The 18,164-nt window shown below is 42.1% G+C and overlaps 1 protein-coding gene across 1 annotated transcript in view; it reads right to left on the bottom strand.

Annotated features, from left to right (window-relative positions):
* EXOC4 (exocyst complex component 4) overlaps positions 1–18,164 on the bottom strand; it is a 947,076-nt gene that overhangs the window by 80,559 nt on the left and 848,353 nt on the right. The window contains 1 exon segment of the mRNA XM_006861146.1: positions 6,595–6,721. Within this exon segment, the coding sequence (XP_006861208.1) occupies positions 6,595–6,721 (127 nt within the window).

The raw sequence follows: 18,164 nt of genomic DNA, 5'->3' as shown, positions 1-18,164 counted from the left end.
ACTAATGGGCATTTAGGCTATCTCCATCTTTTCAGAGCAATCCTTTTTAGGGTTTCCAAGGCCCGCATCAGTGTGGAGTCCTGGTGTGGCAGTGCGGGATAATGCACTGGACTGCAAGGTTGGTTTGAACCACAAGGCAGGCAGTTCAAACTCACCAGCTGCTTCTCAGGAACCCTATACAAGGTGGCTATGAGTCGGAAGTGACTTGACGGCACTGAACAAGAAAATAGGGTTTCCAAGGACCATGTCAGTGTTGGGTGTGACTTTTGAGATGTCAGAAAAGCAGATGAGACAGAGAGAAGCAAGACAGCAAATGCCGTGTGGAGGCGGCCAAGGCATGGGGAACAGAAGCTAAAGGAGACAAAGCTCTTGCTCTTCCTCCGGAGCCAAAAGAGGGAGTCTCCCCGAGAGCCAGTGCTCTGAACTTGAACTCCTGGCCTCCTAAACTGTGAGCCACCCCCCTAGGGTATGTTTGCACCAGCTGCATTCGAGAACCCAGATATTTGAAACAGCAGTGACCTTGTAAGTTTTTAAGAACACTTTCCCCTAAAAGCCATCTTGCCACTTGGGAGGACAAGTGAGTGATGTTGAGTAAGTTGGCTCCTGAGGTCTTTGCTTGTTCATTCTGTGTGAGGAGGGTGAGGAATAGACAACTCTGAAATTCCTTTCAATCCTCACAGATATCATTGCAGGGAACACAGGAGGTAGAGTTCACAGAGCTTAAAAGTATAGGTTTTACTATGAGACTACTGGGCTTTGGTTTACTCGTTGTGTGATGTTAGGAACATCACCGGCTCTCCTTAGGCTTCCGTTTCCGAACCCATGAAATGGGGTTGATGCTGACAGCTACGTATCAGGTGTAAACACAGAGCCCGGCACAGAGGAAGCGCACAGGAAGGGTGGGCTTTTATCACCATCACTGCCGTGACTCTATTTCTTAATTATCGACTTAGGACTTGATTCAGACATTATTATTACTGCTTAACTGAACATCTATGAAGTTGTTATAAATTGTACTGCGTCCTAGGGCATGGTTTGTACGTTTAAAAACTTCACAGTCTATGGGGCAGGCCAAGAAAAATCAACCCAGAAAAGGCAGTGTCTTGTTCAGAAGCATGTGTCCCAGGGGCCATTGAAGTTGGTTGTGGGTCACAACAGAGGTGATACTCGAGCTGAGAGTCATGATGCACCAGTGAGCCTGAGGAGGGGTGTGATGGCCGAGCTCAGTTGAGTCAGGCATGGCTCTTAGGTTCTTTTTGGTAGATATGGCTCTGAGGTGGGTGAGGGTGGGCTACTCCTTCATAAACTTTTAATGAAGCTGTAATGGACACATCAGTGCAAACTCTACCTTACAAGCCCTCATTGATGTAGAACCACACCAAACCCATCCATTGGCAGGTCCTCTTCCAACAGCCTGTCCCGTGGGCTCTGTGAAGTCCTACGTCTCACCTTTCAGGTGCTCTGATGGTGCACGGAAGGTTTACAGCCAGTCCACATGAAAACATTCTAGAGGCAGGATTCTGTTACCCTTACAGTTGGCATCACGTAACAGCGGGCTGTTTTATGTTTGTGATGGTTATTAGTAAAGCTGATATCAACAATTCATATAGGTTTTTATGCATGTATGAGTGTTCCGGTCTCTTGGGTATGTGTCTAGAAAGGAGATTGGTGGGTCATAGAGAGAGAAACTACCAGACTGCTGCTCAAAGGACTGTACCATTTTGCTTTCTTATCAGCAAGGTCCAGCTGCTTTTCCTCCTCACAATACTCAGGATTGTTATGTTTTCAATTTTTAAAAAAAGTTATAACGCTTTAGGAGTCCTAGTGTGGCACTGTGAACTGATAATCATACAGTTGGCAGTTCAAACTTACCAGTTGCTCCTCAGAATGGACTCAATGGCATCCAAATATAGATGTTGTTGTTGTTAGGTACCACTGAGTCAGTACCGACCCATAGCGACCTTATGCACAGCAGAACGAAACACTGCCCGATCCTGGGCCAACCTCATTATTGTTGGAGAGACCAGTCGCTGAAGAAGGATATCATGTTTGGTAAGCTCAGAGAAAAAGAGGAAGACCCCCAATGAGATGGATTGGCCGAGTGGCAGCATCAATGGGCTCAAGCGTGGCAACAATTGTGAAGTTGGCCCAGGACCGGGCAGTGTTTCATTCTGCTGTGCATAGGGTTGCTATGAATCGGTACCGACTCAATGGCACCTAACAACAACATTATTTTCTGGTGACTATATATATAAATATATATTCACATTTTGTTTACCCATGGATCGATCTTTAGGTTGTTTCCACCTTTTGTCTATGTGATGTTGTTGTTCAGTGCTGTTGAGTCAATTTCAATCGATAGTGACCCTGTACAAGGTTTCCAAGGAGCAGCTGCTAGGTTTGAACTTCAGACCTTGTGGTTCACAGTTCAGTGCTTATCCTAGAGCGCCACACCAGGAATAGTGTTGCTATGAATATTCAAGTATACAAGGATTTGTTTGAATGTTTGTTTTCAGTGCTTTTGGGGAATGAAAATGCTGGACCACTTGCTAATTTGTTTACCTCTTTGAGGAACCACCACACTACTTCTAACTCTCTTTGCAAAATAGGATGGGACCAAACAAACATTGATGACAAGGCTGAAATGGTCCATACACTCCGTAACCCTCCCACGTCTACATGTCCTGTATGACAAAATAGCATACACTTCATCCGGGGGTCATTTCAGGCCAGCCAACTCCCCAGAGCCCATCAGGATTAACTGGGCACCTAATGTATAGGAGGGCAGAGCTAGGTTGCTCTGAGGCCATGCCAATGAACATGGAACCTTGGTTCCTGTCCCCTAGGAGCTAACAGTGTGTTGTATGGTCAGCCGCTTTGGGGACCGTGAAGACATAGGGGTCTTCTCTGTTGGAGTATTATTATGTCTGTTCTCATAAAGACAGACAGACAGCCTTGGAAACCCTACGGGGCAGTTCTGTTCTGTACTATAGGGGTAACCAGGAACCAGATTTGATTCAACGGCAGTGGGTTTTGCACATCACCATGCTTTGTGCAATTTGTTGCATTCATTTTGTGTTGTCGACTGAATGAACAACACTACAGAGCTTGTTCATTTGTTCAGGAATGACTAAAATGTGTCAGTACTCACTCTCTGAACCCTACAGAGGCCTTCTGCCTGTTTGTCTGCACCAGACTTTAAATGGAACAAGGACAAAATGGAGCAGGTTCATAAGACAGCAAAGGGAATGTGGAAATCATGTTATTTCATGAGGTGAGGAAATTTAATGTAGAAACAATAAACATGTTTCAGCATTCCCCGTAAAAGCCAAGGAAAGATAATTCTGCTCCCCAGCTCTTGCAAAATTCAGTCTTTTTGTTTTGTTTTTCATTCCTAGAATTGCCTTCTTCTGTTTTTAAATGCCACTTCATCTTTCCAAACTAATGTTGAAGGAGATATAGCCAGGTGTGCTTTAGCTCTGTACGGTTTCTTGCTAAGTTAATAAATGATGAGTAAAACATGCTCATCATTATCAAGAATAATATTGCCAAGATGTAAAAAAATAAAATGGACAGCACAGAGATTAAGGATTGCAAAGATCTCCCTCAAATGTGTTGCAAGGATCCCAGTTGGAATTAACCACAATTCCGAATGTACAACGTATCCCACACCCACATGATCAACAGCTCAATTCTGGGAGCTGTGGCTGTAATTAATTTGGTGTTCTCTTCGTTTTTCTGTGCAGTTGGGTTGGAAATGGCATCAGAATGTTACTAGGAGGATTTTTTTTGTGTGTGTGTGTGGTTTTTTTTTTTTAAATTTCAGAATATTCCACTTGTCTATTCATAGAAAGCATCTGCTTTATTTTACCGTTAACTTGTAAGTAAATAATTTTCACAAACCTGAAAATTATTGCCAAATAAATTTACATAGCAGATTGCTGTTGTTGTTGTTAAGTGCCGTAGAGTCAGTTCTGACCCACAGTAGCCCTGTAAAGGGGAGAAAGGGTCTTTATTTCTGAACAGCTTAATGTAGAATAGAACAGGAATAGTGCTGCGCAAAATATATCCCAAATCTGCAAATGCACTGCATTCTCTTGCACAGCACACAGGAGCTCACAGCAAAAAAGCAGCAGCTTGTTGGATAAGACAATGAAGAATGAAAAGAGCTAGCAGCAACCAGAAGAAGGGGCATCAACAAGGCATAGCTAAGGTAAGATTTGCTTGGCCAGATCTGGAAGATACCCACGTTCTAACTGGGTCCACACATATCCCAAAGGCTTACTGATAAACCCAAACCCCCTTGGTTTTTTACATTTAAAACCTACATGTAGTAAAGACCTCAAACAAAAATACGTTTAATAATGCTGCTGTTGTTAGGTGGTGTGTAGTTGCTTCTGACTCAAGAGTGAGCCTGTACACAACAGAATGAAACACTGTCTGGTCCTGCGCCATTCCTGCTATGTTTATAACTTTAATAATACTGAAGAAACTGTGTTACTACACACCTGTTGGAGTCCTGGTGTTGTGTATAGGATAAGCACTAGATTGCTAACCAAAAACTCACCAACTGTTCCTTGGAAACCTCGCAGAGGGTCACTATGAGTCGTAACTGGTTCCACTGCACTGAACAAGACACTTTTTGTCCCTGAAGTTTCTAATTCTGAAGTTTCCAGCTATTTATGAGAGGGCTTCGAAAAGTTTGTGGAAAAAATCTCATTCGGTTTTCATTCCAGTTTCCCCTGAACTTTTTGAAACCTCACTTGTATCTGACCTGCAATAAGCATCTCAAATGGGGAGTGTGGTGGCTCCATACAGTAAGCGCTGGACTGTGAACCAGAAGGACCATGGTTTGAACCTGCCAGCTGCTCCAAGAGGCAAAGATAAGGCTTTCTGCTCCCAGGAAGAGCCATAGTTTTAGAAACCCTATACAGGGTTTATATGAGTTGGAATTGATTTGATGGCACTTAACAACAACAATAAAGCATCTCAAATGAGGTGTCCTAGTGTGGTGTTGTAGGATAAGCGCTTGATTCTAACCACAAGGTTACCTGTTCCTTGGAAATCCTAAACAGGGTCACTATAAGTCAGAATGACTCAAAGGCATCTTAAATTTAATGTCCCCAAAGGAGACTTCTTGATTCCCACCCTGCTTGCACCCTTCCTCTCTGTGTACCCCGCCTCCACCCCTCATCCCAGTTAATGGTCCAAGTGTCCCCACAGTGGCACTGGTCCTCCACCTGGTAGTTTTCCTTGAGTCCTTCTTCTCTTCATTGCCACCATTGTCGCTCAATGCGATCTAGCAACAATCTGTCAGCTCTACCTTCACAGGATATCCAAATCCAACACGTTTCATACCTTTTACATGGTGCTCGGAACTGTCCACATGGTCATCCTGCTTCCAGAAATGTTTCTCTCAACTATCCACTTTCCAGAATGATAACATCAGAGCCACTCTGTGTGTGTGTGTGTATGTGTGTGTGTAGAGGGGTCATTATTTTTACATGTAAATGAATTGATATCTCTTTCCTACTTGCTTAATGCACATATAATAAAAATAAAATTACATGTAGATCTCTAAGACGCTATACCGGGTGGCACTGGGTGACCCGTGGAGTTAGGCTTCACACTGTCTCTTCTATCCCATCCTTCTTCTTCCCACCCACCCAGCTCACCAGCTACGATCTGGGGGAGCTGCTTTCTGTTCCTCCAAACTGCCAAGCTCACTCAAGACTGTTGTGAGCAGTGTTCCTCTCTCTGAAACTCTTTCCCACTAGGTTTTTGTCAAGGTGGTTCCTTCTTATCACTTTGACATACAAGAGGGTTACAAAAAGTTTGTGGAAAAATGGAATGAACAGGTAATGGGATGTTTCAATGAACTTTTTGTAGGACTTTTGTATCTGCTGAATGGATTAATGATGTCTGAAGACTTCTAGCGCTTCCTTGTTACCATTTCTGTCCATACAATACCAGGTTACCGAAGGTGTTTGGAACCTTCTAGACCGCAGGCAGAGGAAGGAACAAGAATTGAAGACTACAGCATCTTTGAGAAACGATTTTCATGAATTATCATTTAACTTAACTTCATCTCTTAGAGTTAAAGTTCTTTGAAGGAAGGGATCCCAGTTCATGGACCTGCATACTGACTAACTAGCAGAAGACCTTAATACCAATGTAAAAGTCACTATAGCTGCGAAGCCCATACTCAGTTGCCAGTCCGATATTCATTACATATCTCATTAACAAAAATCCAAGTTAGGAATTACTATTTCCATTTATAAGACAAGGAAACTGAGGGCTAGGAAAGCTAGTCACTGACTTCAGACCACAAAGCCAGCTGGTGCAGATGTTGAAATCCGGGTCTTTCTGATTTCACTGGCCATGTAAACACTTCATCACCACACTCTCAACAGAACATGTATTTAAGCGTTCAGAGAGACTGAATCACATACACGATAACTTTCCATGTAGAAACAGACAGCGTCAATGATAGGATCCAAAACCACTGGTGATACTCCTTCACAAACAAGCAAGTGATGAATGAGTAACCGTGCCTTTGCCCCGCAAAGCCCAGGGCCTGGCTGTACCACATACCTGACTTCCAAATGTAGGACCAGCAGGCAGCGGTCGGCCATATCCTGGAAAGACTTGGCCAGCTCGTTCAAAGTCTGCATGATCTGCTCCGACACAGGTGGGAGACCCTCGTGACCAGGAGACAACACTGAAGGGAGGGAGGGGACAAAACCAGTCATCTCATTAGCTGCCTACAGATTTTTTATAAAGTGACATGCTATTTAGTTGCTTCTCATGTTGTTTTTATTTGCTTCATGCCGATGTTGGCAGCGTTCTAAGTCCAACATGTGACAAATGACTTATGCATCTCATTAGACACAGAAACTCAGCTGACTGTCTTAAATCAATTCACAGAATGAAAAGAAAGCGAATCTCAGGACTGGATGTAAACTGATTGGGCCAGCCACTTGGCTCACCCTTGTGTCTTTTCTACACCTTCAAGTGACTGCCCATTTCTGGTTGTTGTTTTTACTAAGTGTCATCAAGTTGATCCTAGCTCATAGCGACCCTGTACCTGTTTCCGAGGCTTTAAGTCTTAGCTGGGAGCAGCTCCTCTGTCCTCCCATGGAGCAGCTGGTGGGTTCAAACCTCCAACCTTCTGGTTCACAGCCCAGTGCTTACCATATGGAGCCAGTGGACATTTTAGGGTGTATGCATAAGCAAACGTCTGTGGAGGAGAATTCAGTATCTTCGTTGTTGTTAAGTGCCATCGAGTCGCTTCCGACCCATAGTGACCCTGTATAGGGTTTCTAGGAGTAGCTGGTGAGCTTGAACCACTGACTTTGCAGTTCAAACGACTTTGCAGTCTGACGCATTAACCCACAGCGCCACTCCAGGACTCAGTATCTCTAGAAGGCAATGTACTTAATCTCTGAGGAGTCCTAGTGTGGTGCTATAGGGTAAGCACTGGACTGCTAACTACAAGGTCAGAGGTTCCAACTCACCAGCTGTTGCTAGGAAACCCTATATACTCTAAGTTTAAATCGATTTGACTGCACTTAACAACAACTTCATCTCTGAAAGATCTGACTGACCATCTCACATCAAGTCAGTATCAGTGGTGCAATAACTTCTAACTATCAACCCTGATCTCCCGAACTTTAAAGTCAAGTCATGTCAGCACTTCAAGATTGAAGACAGTCTGGTTTCCTTGAATCTATTCTCTATCATGTCCTGCTGTGGCACTGTGGGTTAATGTGCCAGACTGCAAAGCCGTTTGAACTGCAAGGTTGGTGGTTCAAGCTTACCAATTGCTCCTCAGAAACCCTATACAGGGTCGCTTTGGGTCGGAACCAACTCAACAGCACTAAACAACAACAACAACAACATTCTTCCCTATGCTCAGTGCCCCTCAGCTTTTCAACCACTCTCCATATGACTTGATTGAATCATTTTTTTTTTACAATAATATATAAATTCCTTTTATTCCAGTGGATTTCTTTTTTACTTAAGTTTTTATTGTGAATTATGTGTTAATTTACATGGGTAAACGTGATCTTTCCATTCATCCTATTGTGTTTTGTTTCATTGCAATTCTCACAATCCCCTGCATGCATCATCAAACAACCAAAGGGTACACCCCACACGCCTACCCCCCAGCTGCCAGCATACAACCCCTCTCCCTCCCTGAGTCCAGAGTCCCCAGCCACTCCTTCTGCCCACATCATCGCCTCTGCCTCCATCCAATCATTGTAAGATTCTTTTAATTTATCTGAAAACATTCTGGTTCTTCTGTATCTCCCCTGGAATGGAGACCCAGTACTAAATTCCACAGAGCTGTCGACCTTTATAGAGGGAATCACCCTTCTCCTATTTTAGATGCTCTAGTGCATGCAATGAAGTAGAACATATCCTATGGGCTGACAGTGGAAGCTTGCTGCATTCTGTTTACAAGGCTCATCACAAATACGACTTTCCCCCTACCACCAGACCCAAGTTCCTCTCTAGATATGGGGATAGGTAAGCAGAGTACAGGAATGGGGTTGGCAGTCAGAGAGGAGTTGGTTTTCTGTGGTCCTCAACACCAGAGAGGTGATCCAAGGTTTAACCTTGCTGTCGGAGAATTATAACCTGTGCTAGACTTTTCTCTCTCACGGAAATGTCGCTCAGACACCTGCCCCTACCCATGTGTTATACGGCACTTACATGTGCCCTTTACTTAATCAGTGGATATTTTAAGTGGCAAGTGTGAGCCATAAATAATTCCAATTTTACATAATATAGATAGAAAAAGTTTCATGCAAATCTTGTCATAATGTAAATTTCTCAGAGAACATGCTGTTTGGGAATGTAGAGTTGAGCTATCTTGAGAGTGAAGAATCCAGGTCTCAAACTGAAGAGCTTACTTTATCTGTTACGTAAATTTAGATTTCTGAATATCAGTATTTCTTGGAGTCCCTGTGTGGCGCTGCAGGACAGTACACTGGACCATAGGCCGGTTCAAACCCATAAGTTGCTCCTCGGAAACCCTAGACAGGGTCTCTATGAGTCAGAAACAACTCGATGGCATGTAAAAACAACAACATATCAGCATTTCTTAACTAGAGTCCTATTTTATCCCATGTTAGGGGGTCATATGTGTGGGAGAGTGCTACTAATGTAGCCCAGGTCTACTCAGGAAAATAGGAAAACCTTCGAGAATGTACTACCACAGATGGATCCAATTTTAAGTTTTCCCTCTTATACTATAAAACTATCTTCTAAAAGTCTTTTACTTGTTAATAAGGTATATAATAATAATCCTGAAATTGTTAGTGGAAGAGCATTTTATAGTGAATTGTAAGTTCCTAAACTCATGACAACAGAAACAGAGTGGTCATTCTGGTCAGTTTTAAAATAAACTGACCTCTTCCTGGACAAGCTGATGGAGTCCTGGTGTGGCATTCTAGGTCCTCAGAAACCTGATACAGCTTGTTATAAGTTGGAACCAACTTGATAACACTTTACAGGAACAGCCGAGTTCATAGCTTCTGTTCTGCAACCTGCCTCCAGAGCTTGGCCAGTACTCTGCCCACGTGGGCTTTGAGATGCAACAAAGTTAATTTTTTTTCCTTTTAACAAAAATCACCCTGAATCAGAATCCCAGTCACAGGGCTGTCTTCAAGCCTGAGGGCTTGGACCTTCCAGATGGCTTCCCTGTTCTTCCTGGCTGTATGTAACAACTGATCACTGGCAAATTACAAATGAAAAACTCCAAGCAGGAGTAAGTTACAGGCAAGATAGCTTAATTAAAGCCTGCAATAAGAGAAATCAAAGCAGTTTTGAATAGTCAGGCTGCGAACCTCAAGGTCGGCAGTTTGAAACTACCAGCCCTTCTGCAGGAGAAAGAGGAGGTGTTCTGCTCCCTTAAAGATTTACAGCCTTGGAAACCCTATGCAGGGTCGCTATGAGTCAGAACTGACTTCGTGGCATACCACTACCATCATACATGCCATTTCACTGTCATCTATGGCAAAAGTCTGACACTTTATTAAAGACACAGGAAAAATAACACTCAGAGCTATGCTCCTGAAAGGCTGGTTTGTGAATTCCTGAGGGCTCATTGAAGTTTACAAAGTTTTCTCAACTAGAAGGAATATATTGAGCAAGGAAGTGCTGAGTATGGTAAACAAAGACCACCTCAAGTAATTAACTAGCTCTTAAATGTCAAATGAAAATCTACAAAAAAGCAATGTTGACAGAATCTGCTGGAGAGATTATAGTGAGAACAGGAGATTCCTGGGCATACACACTATTGTATCCAGGCTTTCAGAGGTGACACTGTTGTGTTTCTCGGGGAATGCTCTCATTTCAGCAGAACCAACGTGCACCTAGGGTCTATAAAAACAGAAGGTGTTGGTCACTTGATTAAGACATGCATGTTGAGTTGTTTTCCTAATCCTGGGATGCGTCCCATCAGAACATTCATGATGTCTTTGTCCTTATTTCTACTGCACAAAGGCAGGCACCTGGGAGGCTCCAGGCTGCTTGTGGCAAGGTGACAGGTTCCTATACTAAAGTCTCTATGGGGATGCTGAACCTTAGTCTCTGGGGCAACGCTACTTGCTGGGTGAACCAACAGATATCTTCAATTCCCTTCTCTCCTGCTCACTCGCTTTTCTACAGGTTCTGGGAAGTGACACATTTGCATTACCACTCAAATGAGGTCACTCGTCACAGTCCAGACTCTTAGCAGTCTTCTGTGGCCTCTAGAAATCTAGGGATGAAAGGCGAGAGGGAAAGCAGTTAACCTCTGCCCTTTCTCCCTCCTTTCCCCCTATTTCCTGATCAGACATCTTATCTCTGAGAGGCAACAACTGAGAGGTGCTGACCGACACCAGCAACTGTTGGCCTTCAGATTTCTTGTGAGGGAAATACACACCCGTTTGAGTACACCTCTGTACATTTTTTAAAAGAAATAATTTGCTGCCTTATTAATCCTGATGCTTTCAGCTTCTGAAATGTTAAATTCTAGTATTAGATTAAAATTGTTGCTTCCTCCAGCTCTCATAATCTTTGTTTCCATTAGGACGTCAACTATTCAACTTTAATGTTATACTGGATTTTTTTTTTCCAGTTTTTAAATTCTCATTTATTAATTTTAAATTGCATGTGTGAAACAAAACTTAACAAAATGCATATAATTATTTGGTTTTCTAAAATAGAGACCGTCTTTTCAGGACATTCTTAGGTTCTTTTAGGCATTGAAGCTGAATAGAAAATCCAGAATTATCTGCAGCTGCAAAAATACGATTGCTCTGCCCCCCCAAAAAACTTATATAACTAGAAAAAATAAATTAATATTATTTTAAGCAAGCAGAACATTAGGAAAATCTCTTGAGTGTCTCCTACAAAATTCCAGTCAGAATAAATAGGCATAAAATAAAATGAAATTTTCAGTTACTCAGTCTGGAAAGAATTTTATGATTTCTCATGAACATTTAGGGCTATTACTAAGTTAATTTTCAAATAAACCTTGTATGTATAGAATCAGAACTTGAATGCTGAAATTAAGTCTAGGGTTTAAAAATCACTAGAATGACAACCAAGATAACTGACTTGAAATGCAACTTTGCTATTTATTAGTAGTGTGGTTGTTGTTGTCAGTTAGGTTTGTAGCGTATTTTTATGCAGTGTACACATTCTATGGTTTCCTGCAAACCGCGAACGCCCCTCATGTGTTCGTTTCCAGTGTACCGTTGGCAATAAGAATATGGTAATTCTTCATTTTCTCTAGAGCAGCCAGCAGGAATTACATGGCTGATCCTATAAACTACTCTGACCAGAAACCCTAACTCCCATGAATCCTGTTCTTTTACTATAACCCGGAATTCACTGCCATCTAGGGGTCTGACTTACATCAACTCCAGAGGACAGAGTGGACCTGCCCTATAGGGTTTCGGAGGCTATAATCTTTCTGAAAGCGGACTGGCCCTTCTTTCTCCCATGGAAAGGATGAGTTTGAACCACTGATATTTGGGTCAGCAGCTTCAACCACTGTGCCACCAGGACTCTCTGGCAATAGGATAAAATATATTCTGAAAATGTTTAGGAAATAAAATGGACAGAAATGAGTGAAAATGAGGAACGATTCCAAGAGTGCTCCCACCTTTGTTGCCATTTTCTAGGTTTGGCCCCCCATTTCCTCCATGGACTAATGATCTAATGCTATTTCTAACTCATGTGTGGCTTCTACCTTAATTCAATCCTCCACGAGTAGCTAATTAAATATGAGTTAGACAGAGTGTTTTATTTAAGACACCTACTTGACCATACTAGTTTCTTGTTTAAATCCGCTTCAATGTTGCCCATTGCTTACGTTATAAAGGGTGAATTCCTTAGCAAGGCTTTCCATGGATTTTGGTGTCTGCTCAGCCTTCTAGTATGTTTCCACTGTTAACCACTTACTCCTTTCCTTCTCCACTTTGTCTCCTCCCAACCATGACCGTGTGGTCTACCACCCTTGTAAAACAAATTCCCTATCTCCACTGATAGTGTGCTATTTCAGGAGTCTATATCTTTGATGATGGCTCTAGCTTCCTGATACTCCAAGCTTTTCTAGGTGTTTTTTTTTTTTTTTTAATTTTTATTTAATGTTCACACAGATCAACTATAATACTTATTAGACTCAACTGACACTGTTTATCAGTATGTCTCTTTGCCAAATCGTTAACTCCTTCAGGGCAGGGATTACGTGCTATGTATCTTGTCATCTTCAAGGCCAGGAGAAAAGGTAAAGGTCTTAGAGGAGCTCAGTCAATACTTCCTGAATTAAACTGAACAAATTACTTACTGACCTGCATAACTGATAAAAAATTTCATATGAAAATAAATTGGGAGAGTAAAGGAACAATTTTCCACTGACAGCTATTACCTTCTCCTAAGCTATCTCGGTACATTCTAGAGTCAGAGTGGACATGGTTTCTTGATTTTCTGGGTATTTCGCAGCTAGACAGCTGAAAGCAATCTGGTTGACGTCTACAGCCCAGGCACTTTCCCTATAGACAGCTTTGCTGTTAGAAGTCACTTTAATGTCATAAGTGGGCAGGCCACTTTGCTGCAGCCACAAGACTTGAGGGGTTTCTTTTTTCCACTGACACGAAATCCCCGGGATATCAGATATCCAACACCTTTCAAGGAAAGCTAGCATGTGAACTGTCATAGAGAAGCAATCAGCCCAGGACATTAGGGTGTCTCAAGTGGCTCTACATCCTCATATTAACCAGACTGAAATCTCTTTAGGTCTCAAAATTAGTCAAAATTGGACTCATTGAGACCCAGGCGAGCATCTGTTTTCAAGGGTGCAGCTGCTATAATTTCCATCACAGTTTTACTGTGACTTCTTTAATTGATGCATCTGAGGACGCCCTTGTGCATCTGCAATATTGTCTAAAAATGCTTAAATATTAGCTTAGGCTGGGATCAGCGGCCATGAAAGTGATAAATGGAGGCATGAATGAATGAAAGTTCTCGTGGCAGGGAAAGAAAGGCTAACCCAGTGAATTCAAACTTTTCAGGAGATAGAAAAAGACACTGAAGAATAAGCCCATGAGATTTTCTCACTGGAAGCATTTTAGAAGATCAAATTTTGGTACAATAATTGTTTCTGAATCCTCTTCCTATTTGTACAGAGAAATGATAGACACCACGTAATGATCTCTGTTTGAACCTGGGATAAAATGATTCCATAGTTGCATTCTGCAGCTTTCATCTAGAAAACTGTGGAAATTCTATCTTCTTAGCTGTTGCTGTAATGTGTTTTTCGATCTTTTAAATAATTCTGAGACTCTTTGATGTTGTTAAAAAGCCCTGGTGGTGCAGTATTAAGCACTTGGCTGGTGGTTCGAACCCACCAGCCGGTCCGTGGGAGAGAGACGTGGCAGTCAGCTGGCTTCCACAAAGATAGTTGTTCTTCTTGTTCTTAAGAGCTGTTGAGTTGGTTCCAAGTCATAGTGACCTTGTATAGGATTTATGAGGAGGGCTGGAGAGTTTGAACCACTGACCTTGTCATTAGCAGGCCAGTGCTTATCCTACAGCACCACTTGGCATTCCTGTAGGGTAGTTTTACTCTGTCCTATAGGGTTCACTAGGAGTCAGAATTGAAGAGAAGGCACTGCTTTGTTTTTTGACACCTTTCTTAAAAAAAAAAAAAAAAAAAAAAGAGTGTTGATTAGAAACATGACACGAATAACTAAGATTTGGGTTGTGGCAGTAGGCCCTCCATCTAATCTCTTCCTGAGTCTTAAATGCCTGTAGGCTACCCTACAACTGGGAACTTAATGCCTGTAGGCTACCCTACAACTGCAATGGCACAGTTCCAACCTGTAACCTAAGCACCAGCTAACTCCATCCTCAGCCTTTTTAACTTCACCTGTTGTTGTTGCTGTTGTTAGGGACCACTGAGTCAGTTCCAACTCATAGTGACCTGATGCATAACAGAAAGAAACACTGCTCAGTCCAGTGACTGTCTCACAATTGTTGCTATAGTTAATTTCAGCTGTAGGAAACTACATTCCTTTCTGTGGTTTCTTTTCTTTTCTTTTTTTTTTTTAATTAAATGTTTTTATTTTGCATTGAGTGAAAGTTTACAGGGCACATCATCAGCTTCACATTCAACCATTCATATAGCTTGTTTCATTACATTGATTATTATCCCCGCTATATATCATCAGTTTACAGTGTTTCTCTCTATCCTCTTTAGCTTTTTTTTTGGATGGGGGGGCCTTTCTGTGGTTTCTTAAAGGAATACAATTTATTTTTTGCACTTTTTATTGCATCTAGGATCTTGAGCAAGCTTCTCAACAACTCAAAACTTCATTTTTCTCATCTATACAAGGTTAGCAGTTCGAAACTACCAGCTGTTCCGTGGGAGAAAGATGAGGCGTTCTGCTCCCGTAAAGATTTACAGCCTCGGAAACCCTGTACAGGGTCACTATGAGTCGGAACAGACTCCACGGCACACAGCCACCACCACCATATGGTGTGGTGCTGTGCGTTAATGCACTGGACTGCAAAGCCATTTGAACAGCAAGATTGGTGGTTCAAGCCCACCAGTGGCTCCTTGTAAACCTTATACAGAGTCCCTATGGGTCGGAATTGACTCTACGGCACTTAACAACAACAACAACAACCATCCCTATAAGCTTGTGAGCTGTGGTAACAAAAACAAGCCCTTCTTCCTCCTGGCATCTCTCCCGGCCTGTTTTGTTGTTAAGTGCTGTTGAGTCGATTCTGACCCTGTAGAAGGTTTTCAAGGAGCAGCTAGTGAGCTTGAACCACCAACCTTACAGTTCAAATGACTTTGCAGTCTGATGTATTAGCCCACATCGCCACACTAGAACTCCCTCATGGCCAATAGCACTTCCTTATACTCAAGCGATACCCAGTAATGAATGCTTGCTTAGTGGATTTAATCTTGAAATTTAGGATGGACACAGAATTTTACATATGTCTTCTTCAAGCTTCCATCATGCCTGGAGCATTTTTCTGAAGCTCCAAAGACGCTACGTGAGTATGAAACTGATGAATTTTCCCAAATACCCACCTATCTAGAAAAAACAAAGCAGATTCTGTTTTAACCAGCAAAACAAAAATAAGAACCAAGGTAAAGATGGATAGTTCTCCCTTAGGCTACACCAAGAGATAAGAGGCCAATTTGAGGCAACAACATACATTACAAACAATAAGTTCCTTGGAGTGAAAATCACATTTAGCAGCTCTGGAAAGTGTGCTTCATGGTCACAAGCCGGAGCAAGGCCCAGGTTCCACGCAATGCTTGGCTTTAGGTTGTTATATACATCCAGCGGAAGCTAACACAGATGTGCTTTTTATAACCTGTGAGTGATAGGACAGACATCTGTCTCTTTCAGTCCTGGAATGAAGATTGATTTTTCCTTTAATTCCCAACAATCTCCCTGAGGCTTTGTAAAAACTTAATCATCTACTAAAAAGGCATGTAGTGTGGCCAATTCAGTGCCTAGCCAGATAGGAAAGAGGAATTGGGGGGTGTGGAGGGGAACTAACAGCTCCTGGCCTTCTGCTGAAAAGTACTATTGTAGCCTTTTAGATGTCCGTGGGGCTTGCGGTTTGCATTTCTCTAAAATCTCACCTCAAAGAATATCTTATAGGGTTAACAACTATTACAATGGATATTTTAGAGACACATGTATGTTTAAGCGAATTTTAGAAATAAACAAAATGATTACACAGCAAAGAGATGAAGTTTATTGTGTTCAAATCCTTGTCGCTTTATTTAGCGTTTGTCAATCTTCCCAAGAGCCTCAGGGGCTCAGAGTATTCATCGGGTGAACTGGAAGCATTAAGTTGTTGTTATGTGCTGCAGAGTCGGTTCTGACTCGTAGCGACCCTGTACAGGGTTTCTGAGGCTGTAAATCTTTATGGGAGAAGAAAGCCTCACCTTTCTCCCGTGAAACAGCTAGTATTACTGTTTCGAACTGCTGTCCCTGAAGTTCTCAGTCCAATTCGTAACCACTATGCTACCAGAGCTCCTGGAAGCATTAGGTACAGGACTACAAATAGAGACACTGAATGAAACAGATACAAAGATGGCTATCTAACATGGGCAGAGAGTCCTGGTGTGGTACTGTGGGTTAATATGCTGGACTAAAAAGTTGGTTTGAACCACAAGGTTGGTGGTTCAAGCTCACTAGCAGCTCCTCAGAAACCCTATACAGTGTCACTCTGGGTTGAAATGGATTCAACGGCTACTTAAGAACAATAACAACACCATCTAATCTGACAGAGCAAGAAAGGGACATAAATTTAGATGGAACTGAAGGGGCTAAAATGAAAGTCTTCTATGGAGTCCCTCCTCAGGATAACTTTTTCCAGTTGTCTTTTTCATTCTATTAGGACACTGGCACTGTTCATAAACTTTGGGCCCAAGTTGAGAAATGCTCAGTACCTTTTTGACTGAGAGTGGCCACAATTTCACTTGTATCTTCAGAAACCCATGGGTACCGCGTTTTCTGGAACTAATATCTGTCAATTACTTTGGCTATTCCACCACTTGGTCTGGCAGTTTACGGCACTGGAGTGGCTTGTGTGCTGCAGTTTAAATAGCAGCAGGGTCACCCATGTTACGCAGATTTCAGTGGAACTTCCAGACTAAGACGTAGGAGGAAGAAGGAGAGATGGATCACTTCTGAAGGGTTGTTGTTGTTATTGTTAGGTGCCATGGAGTCGGTACTGACTGAAAATCTCATGAATAGCAGCAGGACATTCATGTGGTGCTAGAGGATGAGTCCCTCAGGTTTGAAGGCACTCAAGATATGACTCAAAGTGGAGATAATCTCAGTGACCTTAATGACATGGATGGAGCAAAGTCTTCCAAGTCCTTCGTGTGCTGATGGGGCATAGCTCAAAATGAGAAGAAATAGCTGCAAACGTTCATTAATAATCAGATTGTGGGATGTATGAAATATGATTCTCAGAAATTTGAAAGTTGTCAAAAATGAAATGGAATGCATACATGATACCCTTGGCGTTTGTGTGCAGAAACAGACAGGTATTGGCCATTTTGAATTGGATAATGATATGGCTGACTGCACCGGTGACAACAAAATGAAAACAAATAGTACCATTTTCATCATCAAAATGAGCATTTTAAGATCTATCTTGAAGTACAACATTGCCTGTGATAGGATAATACTCAGACTTCTAAAAGAAAGAGCAGGTAATAAAATACGCACCAACACTAACATTAATAATGATGAAAATGAAGAATTCTACTAACTTCTTCAGTCTGAAACTGATTAAACGTGCAATCAAGATGTGAGTGAAATGTCAAAATTGGAAACAAAGAGGAAGGATCAGTAGCTGGAAAATATGTCTGTCCTTGGTGATAGAAATGATGCTGGAGATCACACGACAGAATTTTATTAGACCAATGACTTATTCAATGCAAATACCTTTCTTTTTCAACAACGTAAACAGCACACAGACCCCACCAAATGGAATACATAGGAATCAAATGGGACTATCCCTGTGGAAAGAGATGGTGGAAAAGCTCAATAACATTAGTTAAAACAATGCTCTCTGCTGCCTCTTACCGGTTTCCCAGGCTTTTCCAACAATTTTCGAAGCATCTCAAG

This window comes from Chrysochloris asiatica, unplaced genomic scaffold (assembly GCF_000296735.1).
Source record: "Chrysochloris asiatica unplaced genomic scaffold, ChrAsi1.0 scaffold00041, whole genome shotgun sequence".
In the NCBI taxonomy this organism is placed as follows: domain Eukaryota; kingdom Metazoa; phylum Chordata; class Mammalia; order Afrosoricida; family Chrysochloridae; genus Chrysochloris; species Chrysochloris asiatica.
This window is presented reverse-complemented; position numbering and strand designations above follow the sequence as displayed.